This window comes from Coloeus monedula (assembly GCF_965178545.1).
Source record: "Coloeus monedula genome assembly, chromosome: 5".
NCBI classification, from domain to species: domain Eukaryota; kingdom Metazoa; phylum Chordata; class Aves; order Passeriformes; family Corvidae; genus Coloeus; species Coloeus monedula.
Window position 1 is genome coordinate 64945252 of NC_138785.1, and position 21919 is coordinate 64967170.

The window sequence follows — 21919 nt, forward strand, 5'->3', positions numbered from 1 at the left end:
GACTTTCTACCTTGGAAAGCTAAAGGTAGAAAACCTTGATGACCTTCTTGCTTGAAAATCTTATCAAAACAGACACAACTCTGCCAACGATTTTGCTTTAGTGTATTGATACTTTCTAGTGGTCACAGAGTCACAGAGTCACAGACTCACAGATTTTTTGAGGTGGAAAGCAACCTCTGTTCAAATAGGGCCAGCTAGAGCCAGTTTCCCAGGACCACGTCCAGATGGCATTTGACTGTCTCCAAAGATGGGGACTCCACAACCTCCCTGGACAACCTATGTCAGTGTTCACAATGTCACAATAAAAAAAAAGTTTCATGATATTCAGAGGGAATCTCCCGTGTTTTGTTTCTGCGTATTGCCTCTTGTCTTGCTGTCACTGGGCACCACTGAGAAGATCTTGGCTCAGTATTCCCAGCATCCTCCCTTCAGGCACTTATGTATATTGATACAGCTCCCTAAGCAACCTTCTCCTCAGGCTGCACAGTCCCAGGTCACTCAGACTTTCCTCAAAGGAGAGGTGCTCCAGTCACTTTAACATCTTTGTGGCCCTTTGTTGGATTCTCTCTGGGCTGTCCACATCTCTCTTGCAGTAGGGAGCCCAGAACAGGACACAGAATTTCAGGTGTGGCCTCACCAGAGCTGAGTAGAGGGGAAGGAATTTTGTCTTATGGAGCTCAGGATAAAATCTGCCCCCTTTGCAGCAGGGGCATTTTGATGGCTCATGTTCAATGTGGTGTTCATTAGGACCCACACATCTGCACCTGAATCTTTAAGCACCATTATCATCTCCTCAATATCTTCTCTTCTAACCAAGACACTGTGAAACTGGGTATTGGTTAGCATTTGTGTCAAAACCTCTTTCTGCTGCTCTGGGAAGTTAAAGAGATAGAAAGTGATTACTTGTACCTTCATTTCAAGCACAACTTATTCATGCTGCCAGGGTGGTTCAAAGGGAACTTGGTGAAATTGTAAGTGAAGTCCATTACTTTAATTGCATGCTGATAATGAACCACTGCATGGAGGTAGTTATAGTAATTTTAAGAGCCAGAGTAGTTTAAAAAGTTGCTCTTGCAAAACTATCCTGCTAAACTATCTTCTTTTTAATCTCCTCTTGCAAGAACAGCAGCTGTTCTCAGCCAAGTAGTTGTGCCCTGTCAGAATTCTGACCTTACATGCACTCAGTTATCAGGGGACTATTTCATTATTTTTACCCTGTTTTAACCCATGCTGCTCAAAATTACCTGTGAAGCACAGTCCTGTGGAATTAGTGTGCAGTTTGCTTCATCTTCCCTGCAGGGAGCACTGAAGTTACGACAATCTTTTCTAGTACTACTGATGAGAGACAAAAGCACCTTTGATGAGATTTTTTTTTCCAAACATGGACCCTTGTGATTACCTGTTTGCACAGCAGATGGAAAAAAAAAAAAAATACATCAGGAATGGTTGCATTTCTTCCTGTGAGGATATGAAACATTATTATGAGTTGAAATGATTCCAGGATCCAGTGGACAGTCCATTTTCTTCTTCTAGCATAGCTGAGAAGTAACTGATAGGGAAAGGCTAGGAAGAATAACTTGCTTTGCAGATGTAGTTTCTTTTTTTGATGCAAGCATGTTTTTCAGCAAGTCACAACAGGACACCAATGGAAACTGGGTCCCTAAATGCCTTTGTAAATCAAAGTGAAACTGTAAGCGAAAGTTAATGGGTTCCATGCTTAAATATGCATGTCTCTGAAAATTTCCCTCACCAGCCATTCTAATATAAATATGTGAAGGGAAAAGTGAGGATGTGGCATATTTAGAGTTCAGTAAAGCACTTGGCAGTGCGTTTCATGAAATCTTACTGCTAAATTAATTCAGATTGGCTTGGATAGCAGCATACTCATGTGGGCTGGAAACTGCCTGGTAAATTGTAAACATGTGGCAGTGATAAAGAGTCTTCCTTCTACAGTGTTGACGATATGTGTCTAATGGCATATACTGTAGGGACTGCAACTAACCACATCTCATTGTATTATGAGTAAAAACATCTTCAATATTAGCTGGAAAGACAGACCCAAATCTGGAAAAACTGAAATATATATATAGCTCTCCAGAGGCTGATTAATCTTTTTGAAGTCTAGAGATCAGTAGTCCCAAAAAGATTATAAATATAGGGCTAAGAGATTAGAAATGAAATTAATTTGGACAGGAAAAAACCTAAACAAAGCAAAAGAAAATAATAATTAAAACACCCAAGGAACCTAATAATAATTTTAAAAAATGCAGTGAGGGAAAAAAGACTAGAAAAGTGTAAAGATTTATTGACAATAATCAAGAAGTTCATTATACAAAATCTTGCAATATGATACAAGAAAAAAATAAACCAGTGACTTCAGAATGTGTATATAAAGAATATACAAAGTCATGATGTAATGGACTAATATTGTTATGATGTTAGCTACTAACTGTGCTGTCAGAATTATTTCACTACTATTGCTTGAAATCATCTTCTTTCTCCTGTGGAACATTAAAAATCAAATGTCTCTTCTGTTGTATGGTGGTGGAACAGCAGTTTGGACAGCGAGGCTCTGAGCCAGCTCTTGCCATTGCAGAGATAGACAGTAACAGAGATGCCTTTTCCCTCTAACTCCTACATCCTTCCTAAGGACTGCAGTGCTCACATTACCCCAAACACATCCAAGGAAATTCAGAGAAGTAAAACAAACAAACTGACCGGTTCTTGACTGCTGAAATGGCCAAACCTGCAGAATTTTCTGAAGAATAAGTATTAGATATTCTCCTCCTTCAAAATACTTAGAGACATTTTATTCCATTACATGCTCACTGAAATACAATGAAAAACCTAAGAGTAAAAATAAAGATTATTTTTATTTTTATAACCTATATATTTGAGAGTTTCCTCAGAATTCAAAATACGTATTTTGCAAACAGAAACAAAATCCCTGGACTAAGGAGCATGTTAATTAAGAGTCATTCTACAATCATCTCACTGTAGTTTTATGCTGACACAGCCTTAAGATATGTCAATTTTTCCATAAGAGACTCCCAAATGTTAAATCTTCAGCTTGTGGTAAATCTGGGTTCCTCTAAAGTGAAAGACGAGTTATTTACAAAATACTGGATAAATAGATGGATTCCACTGATAACTGGTAACTGTGTAGCATGACATAAGAAAAGACATTTTATATATTTGAGCTCATTAATCTTATTTCACCATGTACAAAAACTTGTTACATCTTTGTCTTGGGAGTTCTATAGCAACTACAAAGGATGCAGCCTTTTACCATCAAAAAATTGTGTTAATGCTGGCAGGTATTTCACTATAAACTTTACTGATAGGTATTGGAGATGCTTCTGCTTCCTTTTTAAAAGGGAGGAGAAATGTAGGTGTAATCTGATGTGAGGTCTTTCTGGTAGATGACTTCAAATGTTCTGTTTCTATTGTGATGAAAGGAATGCACCAAGTGGGTTCAAAACTCAGTTAATGAGAAATGCTATAGCCAATTCGGTATCTTGACCTATTATGGCCTTTTTTGTTAACTTCTAACTTTTCCCCATCCTCCACCCAAATCTCAACCATCTGGTGATAGGGTACAGTGCTTACCAGTTGGTATTTGGATATTCATATACAATTTCATAACAAACAAACCTCCAATGTATTCATCTTGACCAAATGGTTGTGAAGCAGTTTTGGAACTGAAATTTAATCTGAAAAAAAAAGCAAAAAAAGAGTGCCTAGATTGGTCTACTAATTAATGCAACATGCATTTCCATAACAACACTATTAATTCTACTTTTTTTTTTCAGATATGTGGACAACAAGCACATGCCATGGCCAAATTATCAATTTGCTTTTAGTCTGGACTGGCAAGGCATAAAGGGTTTTTGTTAATCATCATCCATTAATGCTTAGCCAGCTGAAAAGAGCTCTGAACAGGACACCCCTTGCTTTGCAGCACTAATGCTATAAATTGAGTGTAATTAAAGGCAGTCAATGATGAAAGAACTATATGCTGGGATGCTGCAATTTATTCACAGTGTACCCCACTATATGCATTCTCAGAGGGAAAAAAGATTTAAAATTCTGATTTCTGGGGGGTTTTTTTCTGTTACTTGTATCATCCAAGGACATAGGAAAGTGCTAGCAAAAAAAAAATTAAAAGGATAAATCAAACTGCAGAAAAATATTAAAAAAAAACAAATAAGCAACTAAACCAAAACAGCAAAACCCTCAAACTGGACCACTTAGACATTATTTTTCTCAGTTACATAGATTCTTCTACCACATTCAACATTTTGGGTTTAAACATTTTTTCATCATTTTGTTTTCATGGAGGGTTTAGGTTGTTTTTTAGTTTAGTTTTGTTTTGGTTTTGTTTTTGGTTTGGTTTGGTTTTGCTATTTAAAACAAAGGAACATACTATCTGTTTAACCAGAAATGATGGTTTGTCTTTTTCTGTGGAGACCTGCTTGAAAAAATCAGGTACATGCTTAGTCATTCCAGTTTAATATTCCTGAGTGCCTTTGGGAACCAGGAACCTGAGGCTTCAGCAGAGCTGCTGGGCTCAGCTCTGCCAGGAGGCTGCACAGCCAGCTGAACCAAGGAGAAGAAAAGGGAATGGCTACAGGCTGATCACCTGCCTGTGAGAGAGGGGGAAACACCACCCCTGGGTCTGCATATTGTTCTGCCACTACCTGAAACCATCAGGAATTTAATCAGATCCAAATAAAGAAAACTGGGGTTGCCCCAGCTTCAAGAAGGGATGAAAATAAAATTTATCGATTAGGAAGCTTCCACATGCCTCCATCATCCCCTAAGATATCTGAAAAATGCTGGTCTTATAAAACAGTGCACACTGGTTTTTTGAGCAGAAACTCTTGTTTGAGTTTACAGGATTGCTCCTCACACCCTGCAGAAACATCCTGCATGTCACTTAGAAACATAATTCAGAAAATCTGAATGTAGAAATGGCCAGATTTCAATCATTACTTTAATAAAAGTTTTGTTTTCTTGTTTGGGGTTTTTCTCCAACAGCATAATAAGGTTGTCAGTTTTTATTTGTGAGCTAGTTATTATACAAGTCAATTTACATAAAAGGCAATTTTAAGTTGAGAAATACTATCATATTATTATGTTTCTTAGAGAATACCATGGGAAATTGGGTCTGGTCTGTCATATATAATACTTTGATCAGGGACTTAGGAGATAACATAAGATCACTGACAAAAGCTTCATCTCAAAAAGAAAGTGGAGACAAGTAACAACAAAGAGGAGTGGTCTATGGCCTAGAGTGGTCCAGATCAGTCAGCTAAATAAAAAGGAGTGTGCAGTATATGCTTTAAAATAGCCAGTGTAAAATCATACCTGTAGGGCCATTTAATTTACCTTATGTTGAAAAGAAGGACCCCTCTGAACTCAGGAAGTGAGTGCTGCACCGTGAATTTCCACGTTACTTTCCAGCTGTGCCAGAAGCCACAGATGCACACAAATGTTTAATATAAACCTTCATTGAATAACAGATAATTTTGCTCTATAATCAGTGTGGTGGGTATTACCTGTGAGTGCATCTGGAAGGCAGTGCCTGATTGTGATTTCCCCATTAAAGACATGACGAACTGGAGAGGGCTCAAATTAAGTACTGGAAATTGGTGGACTTAATCTGTCCACTAATAGTAGAATTTAATCTGGTGGAGAAATGTATAAGACATCCCCAAGCTGAAGTTAATTCTGAACACATGCAGTTCAGATATGAGCCATACCTTTGCTAGCAGTGAGAGAAATGAGCCAGGACAAATATGGTAGGTCCCCTGCAACAGATTCCCTGCAAAAGACTTTTTTTTGTCATCAAGTTTGAATCTTTATTCATGCTGTAGTACAAACAAGATAATTGCATACCCTTTTCTGAAAGAATGTCAAAATAAATTATCACAGCTGTTCCCTTTACTTGGTTTGATGATCTATAAATCCTCTTAATATACCTTGATTATTGATTTTTAACATTAGCTAATAAAAACCAAAACAACACAACCTTCAAGGCTATGAATAAACCTATTTAAAGTTAGCAGACACCTTGCTTTTGCATACAATTATACAATACAATTGGAAAGGAATAGCACATACATAATATCAAAGAACACAGAGAATTTTACAAAATGAACTTAATAGCTGTTCCTGGGACATTTTTACTAGATATATCCATTCATAAACAATGAGAAATGCTGACTCGAATGAGCATGTTTGAGGAATTCTACCTTAAAAAGATATCAGAACTATGTGTTTTACTGACATATCTCAAGTCCACTGACTTCTCATGAAATTCAGTTTCATGTATACTTAGTCTGTCAATGACTTTGGGGGTTTGCTGGTTTTAATCCCAACCTTGGGTCCATTCGTGAGAGAAACTAAAGCCCAGCATCTGCAAGTTTCACCAAAAAAAAATTTTGGGGTTCTTTTTAGCTTCTTTAGGTTCTTCACAGTAAAGAATGTGATAAAAATGAGGATGCAGTTTCAGAGAGAAAACACATAATGCTGAAATACAAGGGTTATTAAATAGTGTTGAGAAAAAATTCCATGGAAAAATGCAAGGACAGGTTGCTGTACTAAACAAATATAAAATCTATTCATAATTAGCATATCAAACACATAAGGATCAGATATATTAGAACAAGGCAGAATTTTTACCCTGGTTTACTCAGGCAGATCTAGGAATTAAATCCAAATTTTTCCTATCTTAGGCTTGCAACTTAATTAGCTCAACTAGTAAGTGAGCTCTTCCAAATCCTTGAACATTTTTTGTGGGGATTAAAGGCATTTCTCAGATTATTTTTTACCTTTTTTTGAAACTTCTGTGTCAAAAATACAAGAAGCTGAGTGTGTATTGGAGTGGCAAGGAGAGTTCACTGTAGCTCTACACACTAATTTCCCAGAACAGCTCTGTATATGACTACACATATGAGAACAGCGTATTTTTACTTGCTTAACTCATAGCATGAAGCTGGATGATGACTACAAAGCTCTGCTTAGCTGTTTCCAAGACTACTGCTATGTTAATGAAAACAATTATCCATGAAAGAGACAAAACTCTAAATGCCCTTAAGAGGCACAAAAATTATCAGAATTACAGAAAAAAAAATCAGAATTCAGAACAAATTATTAATTTGTAACACATTTCCAAAGAAATTGCAGAGGTTACAAAACTCGAGGGACCTCATCGGCATAAGGAGGAAAAAATGTTTTGTGAATAATTGATTTGCACTGGGCTCACAGGGTAAGAGTTGGGGTACTTCTGAGGAGCTGTGAGTGGTGAGGTGCAACAGAGCTTCAGCTGCAGGTAATCTCCCAGAGCCCTTGTGTGAGAAGGAGCTCGTGGCATTTCTTCTCTCCCTGCCTGAGAAAGATCTTCATTCCCATCTTCCTGCATGGGACCAAGCTTTGAGGAAGCAGCATGCAAAAACCCCTGCATGGCAAACAAGCAGAAGTCTAGCCCAAGGGTCACTCAGCCTCTGCCGCCACAGACACTGGTCAGGGCAAGGTTACTCCATCTTATTGTTTGGGGCAAGAGAACCCTTCCTGCAGTCTGCCCCACAGATGGGCAAAGGCAGCTGTAGGAGGTGTAGGAGCAGTGGCTTTAGAAAGCCATTATTTCCACTTGTGCTTTGGTTCCCCATTCCTATGAATTTCTGAAGATCTTACTGACTTTGACAGCATTTATTTGCGGAGGGGCTCCCTGCAAGACTGGGGAAAAACTTGTCCCGTTTTCTCCAGATGAAAGCCCATCTCAGCTAAGGATAAGAGTGAGACTCAAGGAGGGGCATAAATATTTTACTTCTATGCTTCTGGAGGGAGATTGGGCCTGTCTTCCTGCTTATTTGGAGGGGATGATTGGGGGCTATGTGTTATTATTGTTCCTAAGCAACTCATTTGCTGTGGGAACCCCTGCTATGCCAGTGCACAGAGTTTGCATTATACAGTGTCAGTTTTGTCCTGGCAGTTTCTTGATTTTCTTTCCTTACCCTACTGAAAGAGGAGACTTTTGGACTTGGTTTTTTTAATACACTCAGTGAAACACACAGCGAAAGGTGCATGATAATAGAGGCTCCAAGACAGCTGTGCACTCGTAATAACTTGTGTTCACATTTAAAAGCCTTAGTCCCTGAGTGTTTCTATGAAAGCAGCATAGTGCAGGCCTATTTATTACCTGCCAATTCCATTTCTTAGAGTGGAGTTGCCTCTGAGCCAGAGTATTTTCTGCAAAAACATGTTCCTGCGGATGGATGTGGGGGCGGGTGGATGTGTGGGTAGGCAGGGTAAAAGGATGGGTGTGATGGGAGGACAGTGCCTAGATATTGCTGTAGAGAATATCCTGGCTATTTATTCCTCAAAGCAGATGGTGCCAGTTGATTACCCTCACCAATAGAGGCTGTACCTGTTAGTGAGGGTGTGAAGAAACATCTCTGCAGTGAGGGGCTGAGGAAAGGCAAACTAAGGTACTCAAGCAAGATCCTGCTGCAGAAAGATTAATGTGTGAAGGTTAAAGGGCTGGGGCTGGGTGAAGTCTGTACAACACAGAGCTGTTAGCCTGAATTACCCGCACTGCTCTGCTGCATGTTCATGAGAAGATAAGTTATGCCCACCCTGTCAGAGGGGATTTTCAGGGCTCAGAGGCACAGCGCCATAATGCCAGGGAAAATTGTCCTGCTGCAGCCGCTCTGGCCATGTGTGAGTTCAAACCGAGCTGACTTGTCCAGCCCAGCTTTCTCTGCTCTTTTGATTCAGCATCTGCTTGAACTGCTCCTGAGCTTAGGATAGAGCTCTCATCTGTGTGCTTGTGCTCCTTCCTCTGCTCCTTCCTCCATCCCAAGGGCTTTGTGCACCTGTCCCTGAGCAGCTCAGCACTGATTCCTGGAAGATTAGCCCTTCCACTGCACAAGGTGGGGTTAATTTTTTCTTGATGTGCTTTCTGAGAGTGGTCTCTGTAATAAATAACTATAATCAAAATGGCCTCATCATAGAAGCTTCATACTGTTTCTACAGACTTATATTTGATTGCTTTCATTTCCACTGCGTTGGTTTTCCCAGTGGCTTTAAGAGACTTATCTTGGATTTGCACTGACTCAGGGAAAACAAAATCAAACCATCTTTGTAAGATGTGGGGGAGATTTTGAGCAAGTAAAGCAGGAAAAGGAGAATTTCAATAGTACAACAAAAGAACACATGCTGGTTTTTCATGTGTTGGCTCCTGGAACTTCACTGCAACACTAAATAAATTGCCTCAGCAGTTTCTGAGAAATGCCATTTAATGTTTACTGGCCCCTGGAAGTGCTAAACATTGTCACATTTGTTGAAAATGCCAGTAAAAGGCTCCTGAGAATTTCATCCCCATGCCTGAAGCTTTGATAAGTTTTATAACAATCTGGTGTAGTACAGCATTTCTAGTAAGAACTACTGTGTTTGTGAGGCACTGAAAAATAGCAAAAAAATGCACTTTAATCTTTATTCCTGTCAAGTTAAAAATTTACTGATAAACCAAATCCTTAAAAAGAGACAAAACAGATGAAAATGGAAGGAGGCTATATGCGCTCCCACGTTCAGTAGGATTCCACTCACCATCTTATTTTTCTGCAGACTACAGAAGAATTGTACCTTCATAAAATATAAAATTCTGGTTATAGACCAAGTCCTGAATATTTAACTAAATCAGAAGTAACTCTATTGTAGAACCAGTCTGGGGAAAGAACTGACATAGTTTGGATATTTTGAAGAACTTGTACCTGAGTTATGAAAAACAGAGATTCAAGTACCTGTGCCACTTGCTTGAGGCAACAGTGCTCCTCTACTAATATTTCAGACTTGCATCATAGTTGTAAAGCTTCATGGTGTAAAAGCTAGTTAGTGTTTGCTTACTTCCTGACACAAACTTCACTGAAATCAATATATTTTGCTGCTCAGTAAAAAAAAAAGAATAGCATATTTTGCCTTCACACTTTTGCATTGTACTCTAGGAAAAAAAACTTAAACAAACAAGCCAGCCAGCTTGATTCCAAAGCCAAATTTTGCAATCCAGAATTCTGTTTCTACCTGCTGCCTCATGTTGAAGAAGAGGAAGAAGACAAAATGAAATAGTGTGAGAAAGAGGAAGTATTGACACACATCCATACATAACTATTTTTAGAGTTGCATGTCAACTGAAACTGGTTGAGTTTCTGTGAATGTTTTTTTTTTCCTGTCATCTTCCAGTATTTGTGCACTTCCATTTCCATTAAGAATATCAAGAATAGAATCATAGAATCACTTAGGTTGGAAACGACCCTAAAGATCATCGAGTCCAGCTGTTAACCCACGACTGCCAAATCCCCACTATACCACGTCCCTCCATGTCACATCTACATTTAAAAGATATTTAGAGGTCTTTTAAATACTTCCAGGGATGATGTGTCAACCACATCCCTGGGCAGCCCATTTCAAAGCTTGACAACTCTTTTTGTGAAGAAATTATTCCTACTGTACAATCTAAATGAACTTGAGGCTGTTTCCTCTCATCCTGTTACTTGTTAGCTGGGAGAAAAGATTGATGCCCTACAACTTCTTTTCAGGTACTTGTAGAAAGTGATAAGGTTCTCCATGTGTCTCATTTCCCCAGGCTAAACAACCCCAGCTCCCTCAGCCACTGCTTATAAGATTTGTGTTCCAGACCCTTCACCAGCTCTGTTGCCCTCCATCTTCCAAAATAAAATATTGCCTTCTGGAATAATTTTGAGATCAGTTTTTGCAGACTGTAGGAATATATCTAGTTTGCATAAAGAGAAATATGACTCTAAAGATTTTTGCAAGTGTAGACTTTTGATACAATCTGTTGAACTTTGAGATTCCTCATTACAGTACTTTGGCAATTTTGAAGCAATTTCAGTCTGCAGAACTGTGGCATGGTTGAGCTTCATATTTCTGCTCCAAATTTTTCCCCTGAAAAGTAGAGGCCTAGTGAAGGAATATGTGGGCTTTACACACGTGGAGTTTTCCTTCTTTCCATTTTAGGAAGATCTTTAGGACAAAGTTATTCCACAGGTGATAAATGTGTCTACATGAATTCTGCAACAGGAACAGTCTTTCAGAATTGTATTGTACTGATGAGTCAGGATTCACATCTTTTCTTTAGAGACTAACAGGATGTCACTTGTACATAATACTACTATCTGCTTGCTTATTTGTCTTATTTTTCCAGAAAGAATAAAATCTGTATTAGTGTAGTAGCCCTGCTTGTTCAAAGACACTATAGTTCAAATCCTAGTAAAAGAGGCCTCTGAAAAGAAAGAGGGAATGAAAAAGAACAAAAGAAATTTTAAAAGTTGCTCCTGAGACTTGACAGACTCTGACTTCACTAAAGCTTCATTAGCTAAATGTAATGTGACAACTACACACCTGCAGCCACTGTGGTAGTGAGAAGATATTTCTCTGTGAGAAGATATTTCTCTATGCTTGTCAGGAACTATGAGTACCAGATATATTTACAGGACATACTGAAAAATCTCATGGGTATTAACCAGTCTTACTCACTTTTGAAATGGGTCACATTTTAGCAAGTGCCCTAGAAGTGAAAAGCTTTTTTTGTAACATCTGTTCCATGAGTCATTCCATTTCCCCCATGTTGGTTAATATAATTTAATTTCCCTCTCATCACCTGTCATAAGAGAATCTGGGAAAAAGGGTTGCTTTTCTCTGTACTTGCAAATTAATTGGTATAATTCGTTTGAGGTTTCCTTCTTTCATAGTGCTTTCTTAAAATTAGAACCAAATTAAATGTGTTCCTAGCCATTGCAGAATACATTGATTAGAGCTGAACTATGGGCAGTTGTGATCTACATTGAAATTTGCATGACACATCTCTCCTGGAATGAAACTAAAAAAGGAATTTGGATCTTACCCTATTCTTTTCCAATAAATACAGTCCATTCACCATTAAATCCAGTAAGTTGTGGTCAATATTTAGAACAGATCGGTGTGTACATTTTTGAATGATGCAGCTACTAGAGTAAAAGTCTCAAGTACTTACCTAATCTGTGTTAATTAAACAGTCTATGTTTATGACAGGATAATTATTGGCAAGAACATCTTTAGTTTTCCTTTTCTTAACTGTATTGCAGCAGTCTCCACAGTCCCCAGTTTCCACCTAGACATCATCCTTGATAAACACTGTAAGAACTTGGTTGTGAAAATATGTGTGTTAGGGTATGACTGCTGTGAGCATTTGCAATGATAGAAGCATCTGTCTGCTTATCTATGAAAAAGTAACAGGAGTACATGTGTTTTCAGGGGCTAAGGAGGCACTGCCCACCTTTGCACTGGAGGAGGCACTGCCCGCCTTTGCAAGCCCACCACAGCAAGTCTGAGCCTTCTGGTTTCACACAGGCTTCCAGCCTCATAAATCGCAGGTAAGACTGAAAGGTGTCTGGTGTGAAGTGTTATGGGGTTGCTGCCTGTAAATGGGAAAGGGTCAGCAGAGGACTCGCACCCCCCAGGAAGTTATGTGCATGTATACCTTGTCACACTAACAAAGCTCCAAAAGCAAAAGGAGAAATCCAACAATGTCATCCCTGCTGGGTTCTTTGACCAGAATATTGTTGCAGGGGATCATACAATGCACTGCACATGTGAAAAATCAGGATAATTTTTCTCCCATCTTTTTGCCACTTTTTATTTTCTTGTCTTATTTCAATGTATTCTTTCTGCATCAGTATTTAGAAACAATTCATTCTTCATTTGAAAAGGTTTGTATGAGAGAAATTGTAGAAGAGAGAGAGAAAGAAAGAGACAGAAGTTGTCCTCTGTCTGGATCCAAGAGGAAGCAGCTTCCCAGGTAGCTACCACAGTAAGGGAACAGCACATCTAGATTGTCTCTGTGACGATAGAAAATAGCATCTGCCCCTCCTGACACCACTACACAGGCAGCCTCTGATCCCAGATGGATAACATAAAAGCTCCATAACCTTGTGATACTGTGAAATGAAAGGTAGGTCATATATGGGTTCTGCCTAGTAGGAACTGTAAGAATTGCTGCTGTGAGAGAGTGGGAAATTGCAGAACCTTTGCTCTGTAAGGATACAGCCAGGTTCTTCCATGATGGTTCATTTCTTCCCAACCCTTCCCAAACAGTGTCAGCTCTCTGATGATAGAAGTGCAATAACTGAACTCTGAGAAAACTGGTATTGTTATGCTTTTATAGATTTCTTTTCCCTCAAATGCTTGCACAAATATATATTGGATTTTTGTTTGTCAAGCATAAGCTCTGTCAAATGTATCTGTGCTGCATTAACTTTGGAAATGACAGCTTTCTGATCAAAGAAAACATTCATTTTCTTTCCATCCTGAGGAATAGTACAGTACTGGTTTGCTTCCAAATAACACATCTCATGTCTTGTTGCTTTGCACTTTCCTTAAGACATATCACTTACCATAGCAAGCTTTTCAATTAGGGCATGATCCAAAACTTTAACTACCCTTGGGGGAAAAAAGCCCAACAAAACCTAAATTGCCTTCAGGCTCTTTCAAGCAGTTTTATGTACAGTTATTCACACAGTGGTCACACTTGCGTGACAAGGCTACAATATATACAGCATTTCCTTAGGATATTAATGGTAATTTTGGATACTAGGAAAGCTACCTTTTCTTCTCCTTTTTCTTCATGTCAGTTCTGGCGATCAGCTGTGAAATGTGACAGTAATTAGACATGGCAGCTTTTTTCTCTACCAGTGTTTTGATTCACCAAAACTTACTCTGTCTTCTCTCTTTTTTTTTTCTTCCCAAATTAAAGACAAAGATTCCCGGCATCTTTGGAAATTAGCCACGTGATCCACATTTCTGACAGCTGCAGAGGGGGAATTTCTGCTCTCTTTCATGTCTGTCTTTTCAGCTTTTGCCAGAATGTGGTAACAGAAAGAACCTTTCTGACCACCACGCTATCGTGTTATCAGTGTGACTGCAAAATGGTAAAGAGAGAGACTTTAGTTTTCCACAGAGTGTGCCAGCATTGCCCTAATGTGGACACTTGCTCAATCAGCTGGTGAGTCCAAGCAGTCAAAGCAGAGTCTCTAACCAAGAAACATCCCTCATTGCCGGCCAGAGGCAATGGGGTGGTAATGTGAATGCTCAGAAGGCAACCATAGCAAGCGTGGTAGGGGGAAAGGGCAAGAAATCCCTCAGATGGAGGGGGGGAAGCCTTCCAAGGGGAACAGACAGCAGATCTTAAACAGGTTTCGGGAACGCTGGATGCAGCCGCTGTGCTCAGGATGTGGCTGAGCACAGCGCAGGGATCAAACTACCAGTAACTCATCTCCAGGTCTGATCCTTCCTGAGCTGCACACTAGCGGAAAGTTGGGCTTCCTGCCGCTCTCGCCTGCGATCCGGGAGTGGATCAGCCCGACGCCGCGATCCCTGGCTGAGCCTGTGCCTCGCAGCCGCTCGTCTGCGCATGAGTCGCTGCGGGAGGCTCCGCGGCTGGAGTATTTGAGGGGCTGGGCAGCGGGGGAAGATGCTCAGAGCCTGCGGAGGCCGCGCGCCCGGCGGAGCGGAGCGGCGGCGGGACATGGAGGGGGCGCGGGGCGGGCCGCGCTGCCCGGCCTGAGGGACAGCGGGGCGGCCGTCGGGGCAGCGCCGCTTCAGCACCGCGGACAGCGCAGGGCGAGCCCCGCGCCTCCGGCCCCGCCGCGCCTCCGGCCCCGCTCCCCCGGGCGCTCTTCCCTGGGCCCCGCTCCCCGGGCGCCGCGGACCCCCTATCTCCCGCTCCGATTCTCGGGTACCCCCACCTCCCCCCTGTCTCCCGATCCGGTGGCTGCGTGCCTCGGAGCCCCTACCCTCGGCTCCGGCCACGCTCCTGCCGGCCCCCGCTCCCTGACCGCTGTCAGTGAGCCCCGGCCCCGCTGTCCCTGGCGTCCTCCCCGCTCTGCCCCGGCCGGCTGCCCAGCTCTGCTCCCCTCGCCCCTCTCTCCGCACCTTCGACTCCGCTCCCCGCCCCTGCCCTGCTCCCTGCGCCCCGCTGCCCCCAGCGCTGCCCCCGGCCCCTGCCCCGCCGCCGGCACCATGCGCGGGCGGCCGCGTTGGGCGGCAGGCGAGGCTGCGGTGCCGGCGCGGGTGCCCCCTTCCTCCTGCCCTCGCCCGCTCCAGGCGACCCGCTGAGAGATGGACTTGGCAGGCGTGCTGCTGGCGCTGCTCCTCGTGCTGGTGCTGGTGGTCTCTCTGCTCTCCAACCTCCTGGTGCTGCTATGCTTCGTCTACAGTACGGAGATCCGCAAGCAGGTCGCCGGGGTTTTCCTGGTGAACTTATCCTTCTGCAACCTGCTTCTCACCGTTCTGAACATGCCTTTTACCCTGCTGGGCATCCTGAGGAACCAGCAGCCCCTCGGGGGCTGCGTCTGCAAGGCGGTGGGTTTCCTGGAAACTTTCCTGACTTCCAACACGATGCTGAGCATGGCAGCACTCAGCATCGACAAATGGATTGCCGTGGTGTTCCCCCTAAGCTACACCAGCAAGATGCGGTATAAGGACGCTGTGATACTGATGGGCTACTCGTGGTTCCACTCCCTCACGTTCCCCTTGGTATCCTTGTTTTACTCGTGGGTAGATTATAACAGCGTTTACGCCTCTTGCACCTTACACCTGAAGGAAGAGACGGAGCGGAGAAGGTTTACAGTGTTCACCATTGTCTTTCACTCCACCAGTTTCATGCTGTCTCTGGTGATCTTGTGTTTCACCTATTTAAAGGTGTTGAAAGTTGCCCGGTTCCACTGCAAGCGGATAGACATTATTACCATGCAGACTCTGGTTTTGCTGGTGGATATCCACCCCAGGTAATGCGTGTGCGTTCGGATTCACAGCCCCCGGTCACTCCCGGTAGTTACCCCGGGCGAGAACGATATCCCGCCCCTCCAGCGACCCTTCCCGCTGCCCCGGCCGCATGGCGAGCGCTTCTGCCTCTAGTTTCAAACGCTGCTTACAGTGCCAGGAGCGGTGGCTTGTGCATTTGTAGCCTTCTCTGTTCAAATGCTAATCGGGCTCTCCGGGTTATCCCACTTGCCTGTGCTCCCTTTAAGCGGGAGTGACTGCTTTGTTGAACGCGAACGTCCGAGGCTCGGCGGGGCTGGGGCTACCCTCCTCCCCTCCGGGCTGCCCTCATCTCCCCCGGGGGATTGCCTTCTTGTGCCCCGAGAGGCTGCCCTCCTCCCGTCAGGATTGCCTTCCTCTGCCCCGGGAGGCTGCCCTCCTCCCCTCGGGGCTGCCCTTCCCCCGCACCGGGCTGCCCTCCTCTCCCCAGGGGCTGCCTTCCTCTCCCCTTCCCTTCCCGGGCGCAGGGGCTCCCGGGCATTGAGAGGGTTCTTCCCCTTTCCCTTGGGCTCACGTCTCACCTCCTCCCTTCCTGCCTTAACACCCTTACTGCTCTTTTCCCTTCGTAGTGTGAAGCAGCGCTGTCTGAACGAGCAGAAACGGAGGAGGCAGCGGGCTACCAAGAAAATCAGTATTTTTATAGGGTCGTTCGTGATCTGTTTTGGTCCTTACATTATCACCAGGTTAGTATTCCCTGTCGGGGTGGGGGACTTAGCGGGACCATGATGTCCTGTGATGCGCAAGTGCCCGGGGGTCCTACAGCTAATTTTGGGGTGCTAGAACCAAACAGACCCTCGGGGCCGGTTTTGTGGGGCAGAGCACACACACACACACACACACATATGCAAACACACCCTGACACGCCGCTCCTGCCCGCACACCCAGTCCTAGGGCACAGCCCCGGCAGGACCTGGCTCTCTTTCCCTCATTGCAGCCGGGTCTGGGCGCCTCTGCCAAGAGCAAGTGGCTTTTAGGACAAGTACCAGGAATTAATTACCTGCCAGTGGGAGATAAAAGCAGTTTAAAAGACTTGACACCCTTCCTTATTAGCACAACCCTAGCAATAGAGAGGAAAACAGACAGACGTTCCTGATTAGCTTGGCTATTTTTTTTTTTTTTTTTTTTTAAGGCATACGGCCAAGCTTGCTGCTTTTGGAACCTGAGTTGATATAATTTAAATTTGTCCAGGCTGATAATTTTTCTAATAAGAATTCTGTCTGGAAACATTAATGCCTGTAAATATATTGCTAACGGTGCAGCCCAGACTTGTGTTGAGGTGTCAAAGTTATCTCTGAGGAAAACCAATAATTAGACTCCTAAAATATATAGGAAACACGATATTCCTCAACTGGACAGAATTATAAGCATCCATCCTGATGGTTTGCACCTTTTTAAGTGTCCATGCATCACTGTTGTTATGTATTTGTGTAGTCTTCATACAATAGATGATTATTTTTATTTTTAAATCTTGCATAAACCAGTGAACTGCAAGTCAGTGTAACTGTACTGAATTGCAGCCCCCCAGGATTTAGCCTTTCATCTCTAAACAAAAATGGGCTACATCTTTCACAAGTGATTTTTAAAAAATATTTCCCACTTCACAGTGTGTTCAAGACAGCCTTGAAGAGTGCTGTCTTGTGTTGAGGAAGGTGCACTAGTGTGTAAAACCCCCTGGTGAAGGCTTCTTCAAGGTTGTTACCAAGCTGCCAGTGTCTGCAGCCACACCAGCTCACAGAAACTGGCCAGCTTTAGTGCTCTGATCTTACAGAGTCACACACATATAGGCCATTAATGGTCAATGTCACTGCCCTTTTCTGATAGGAGTAGGGGATAGGTTAAGGCCACTGCACTAAACAGACAATATTTTTTTAGTTTTTAAAGTGATATTTTTTTCAGTTCCCATTTACAAAGGGATTCCTTCCTGGTTGCCTGGATAGCTACATTTTTTTTCTGCAGTTTGAAAGGATTATTACAAATATTAGCATTACATCACAGAGTTAAAAGGTTAATTTATCACTGTTCAGTACATTTTGAGTAATTTTCTATTCACTTTTGCCATAATTAGGATGTAATTATGTTGAGCAAAGTGGATTTTGCCATCTTCTTTCCATCTGAACCTTACCAAACTCAGCAAATTCCAAATGTGGCCACATTTTTCAGGATGGAGGTTATTTCTCATAAACTTCTAAAATAAAAGTTACTTCCTTCTTCAGACCTTGCATTTGGCAAATGTGAGGTGGTGCATTTTCTATGTGTCACAAACTGGTACCTACTGAATCACTACAGAGAAGGTTGAGGGCTGGTTTATGGAAATGTGTGTCAAGGTACAGCTTCTGTCTCAGTCACAAGGACTGAGCTGGTTCAGTGGCAGCAGAACAGGAAGTATTTGGGGAGCACATCCTAAAAGGCTCTGTGTCCCAAAGACAAGACAGTGCCAAGACAGCACTACACAAAAGGTGGTGATGGAGGTGAGCTTGGAGGACTTGCTGCCGTGCCTGTTTCTCCATTCTTCCCTCATTCTGCTTTTTAGGGGGATGGCACTGAAGCAGTGTCTGGGGAAGCAATGTGAAAGCCATCCTCCCTGTTTTCCTGCTCTTGGCCTGGTGACTCAGGTTGCATTGTGTGCTCAGGATTTGCTCCTCACTTCAGAAATATGAATGAGATTAGGATCATTAGCAATATATTTGTCTGTTCACTAAGAGACGACAGATGAATTTCATCTCTTTTGTAACAGCACTAAAACCAAGAAAACTATACTAAGATGCGTTCAGATGGGTATTTCTAAGTCTGACTTGTTTTGGCCAGACCCTTTATTTTATTAAAATCTGTGCAATTTTTCTTCTGTTGGCTTCAGTGCAATTAAATTTGGATCCACAATGCCTTAATGGGAACATAGCAATACATCTATTTTCAAGACTGAAAAGTGTCTTAGTCTTCTTATTTAGAGTCTTTATAAAAACATCAATTGTGTAAATATCAATTATATTTTTCTTGTATTAGTATGACATGCAGGATGGGGTAAACCTAAGCAATCATGTAGCAAGTGTCATTTATTGTACATTTATTTGTCATATTTTGTGTCTTCCTGTTCTACCTATTTTGAATTCACTGGAACTTTTTCTGAGCAGCTTCAAACAGAAGTAATCTGTTTTTTTTAATGCACTTGCCATAGGAATGATTTAACTTTTAGTTATACAAATAAGAATTTTTCCTGTCTCTTGCTGTAATGTTCAGTCCGAATGATGGTAAATCAGCTTTTCCATGAGGAGGGATTGGAACAGCTTCAAAAGTCAACACCCTGCAAGTTGGAGCTCTGCATTTTGGAAAGAGGACAGAAGGTTCTTCACGCCTTGAGAAAGCTTCTGATCTTACATCTTCAAACAATGATGTCTCAGAGTACAGAAAAGGGCTATTTTATCTCCCAGAACATTTTCTTTTCTTCTGGGATGAATAGAGCAAAGTAGGATACTCTTGCTCCTGCAAAAAGTTTTACAAAAGATATACAGAAAATAAAAATTCCTCACCCTGTTCTTTCTACCTTCCTGAAGGGTTTGCCCACTGCAGATGAGCTGGGCGAGACATTTGCTGGAACAGTCTGAAGGATTGCCCTCACTTTTGTGGAAAAGTTGTTTAACCTAGTTGCAGTTTCTGCCCCCATGATTAATACATCCCTCCCACTTGAGGTGCTGAGGCCACTAATCATCCGTGAAGCACAGACCAGGAGACACGGGTCTGGAGGCAGCTGACTGGTCATATAATGATGATAAAAGTGTTGTCTCCTTGTTTTCTTTGGCCAAACTAGCAGTCAGCTAAATGCACACAAAAACTTCCATGGCTAAGTAGTTGTAGGTGTGCTCCTTAACACAGTGTGGGATTGCAGCTGCCAGTCAGACCCCTCTGAGTTACTGCCAGGTTATTCTTCACACTGCAGTGGTCTCATGTGAATCAACTTTGCATCTGTGTTAATTCACCACAGTGGTGTAGTGAAGGTTCGCTGGTCTGTCTCTGAGGGGATGGATTCCATGATCTAGACTGGGTTTCTGGAGTCATTTGAGATGCTGCATAGTATCCAGGTCCTTTACCTAGGCTGGCAGATATGCCACAGGACCTAAAGCAGATCTTCCAGGAGCAGCAGCCTGATGCCAGTGGGGTTAAGTCCAAATGTCTCAAGTGTCACGAGACAGCTCTACTCAGGCAGCTGAGGTCAGGGAGTCTGGGTGCCCCGAGTCTCATGTGTCTATCTCAAGTTTGCTGTGGGAGAGAGGTAGTCATTTATGTCACCACAATTTTGACTGCTTACCAGAACAGCTCAGTAACTTCAGAAAGTGAGCAGTAAACTGCAGCACTCTCTTATCTCCGATGCACAGAAGCATTGCCACTGAAAACACTTTTTTCCTCTTTCCATAGAAGGAATTGATTTTTGCCTCCCAGTGGCCTTGCTAGGAAAGTTCTCTTTGCCCTTATTGAATGTGAGGAGTAAGTACATGGCCCTTCTCCTGCAGGGACTGTGTACTGTAAGAAAATAAATGTTACTTGAATGTTTCTGTGAAGCATGAGTTGAGCTCTGGGCTCAGTGTGAATATAACACTCAAGTGTTTCCATTTCTCTTTAATGTTTAACAGGTTGATAGAGCTCCTTCCTTTTGTTACCATAAATTACTACTGGGGAATTATAAGCAAGTGCCTCACCTACAGTAAGGCTGCATCAGATCCGTTTGTTTACTCACTTTTACGTCAACAGTACAAAAAAGTTCTGATCAACATCGTCAACAGGATACTTAAGAGGGACCTGTATCCATCATCGGGGTACAACAGTTCTCTCGACACTGAAAACGACTACTGCTTGCACAGAACAAACTGACAGCATCAAAGCATTCCCCTTCCAGGGAGACAGGTGTTTGCTGCTGCTGGAAAGCTGCCTTTCTCCTCTGATGCTGACAGTGGTGACAGTGTCTCCAGGGTGTGAAGGCTGCATTAATGTGACACATTTCATCGTGGACTTTCATAAAAGGCTCTTCCCTGCTCTGCAGCCAAGCACAATTCATGGCAAAGCCTTGTCCCCGCATGAATAGAGTTGGCTTGAGGGGTTTTAAGAGAGTCTTTCGAGGCTTTAGAGAAGCTTAGACAGCTCAATATTTCATGTGTGAAGACTTGGTATGACTTGGAGCATTCCATATGAGACATGATATTCCAGTGTCTTCTGGGAGCACAGGAATCCCCACATTGGAAGGACAGGTTCAGAGTCCTCAGTGCTGCACGTGTAACTTGGCAGCCCAGGATCTGCTGTTAGTTTTGAACATAAAAAATAGGTCTTTTAATTGATTGATTTATTGTATTGGTGCCTCAAGTGAGTCAGCACTTTGAATCTGAGATTGCTATTATTATTATTATTATTATTATTTATTACTAGGCATTATGATTGTAACATAGCCTTTAGGAAGTGGTACATATATTTGATATGCCAGTATTCTATCAAGCATAACCAAAGTCCACATATCTGAGTTACTAATATTTAGCACTTCAGTGGTATGTGATTACAATAACTGCAGCAACAGTAACGAAGACATGTACGGAATTTAGTTAAATAGCACTGTAGTTCCATCACTGAGCTAGTAGTCCTATTCAAGCAAGCTTTTATTCAGAAAAAAAAATCAGTAGAAGTGACAGGTACCATTGTGTTTAAGATATATTACTTCAACTATCTGTTTTCAAAGAAAAGGCTAAAATATATTAAATCTTTTTTAAGGGATATATAATGTGTAAAATATTTCATGCATTGGCTATATATGGTGGATTGTCATAATACTGTACAATCTTTTCATTAATAATGATCAATTAATTTGGTGATTTTAACTGACAACAAGAGATGTGAGAAATATTATAACAGACCTGCTGCCAAATGCCCAGAAATATAAAGCTGCTTTGTTACTATATGTATTTTTCTCTTTTATTTCTTTTTAAATTTAAACAGGCTTTGGAAAAATGTGGGAATTATTTTTGAACAATATTCCTTTCATTATATAAGACATTTATTAAAATTAAAG

At 42.1% G+C, this 21919-nt stretch overlaps 1 protein-coding gene across 1 annotated transcript; it reads left to right on the top strand.

The window, feature by feature from the left end:
* Positions 1–15174: 15174 nt before the first annotated feature.
* GPR78 (G protein-coupled receptor 78) lies at positions 15175–20736 on the top strand (the record flags this gene model as incomplete). The annotated part of the gene is made up of 3 exons (XM_082282703.1): positions 15175–15842; positions 16446–16559; positions 20499–20736. The coding sequence occupies 3 exons, from the start codon at positions 15175–15177 to the stop codon at positions 20734–20736; spliced, it is 1020 nt and encodes a 339-aa protein (XP_082138829.1).
* Between the last annotated feature and the right edge of the window lie 1183 nt (positions 20737–21919).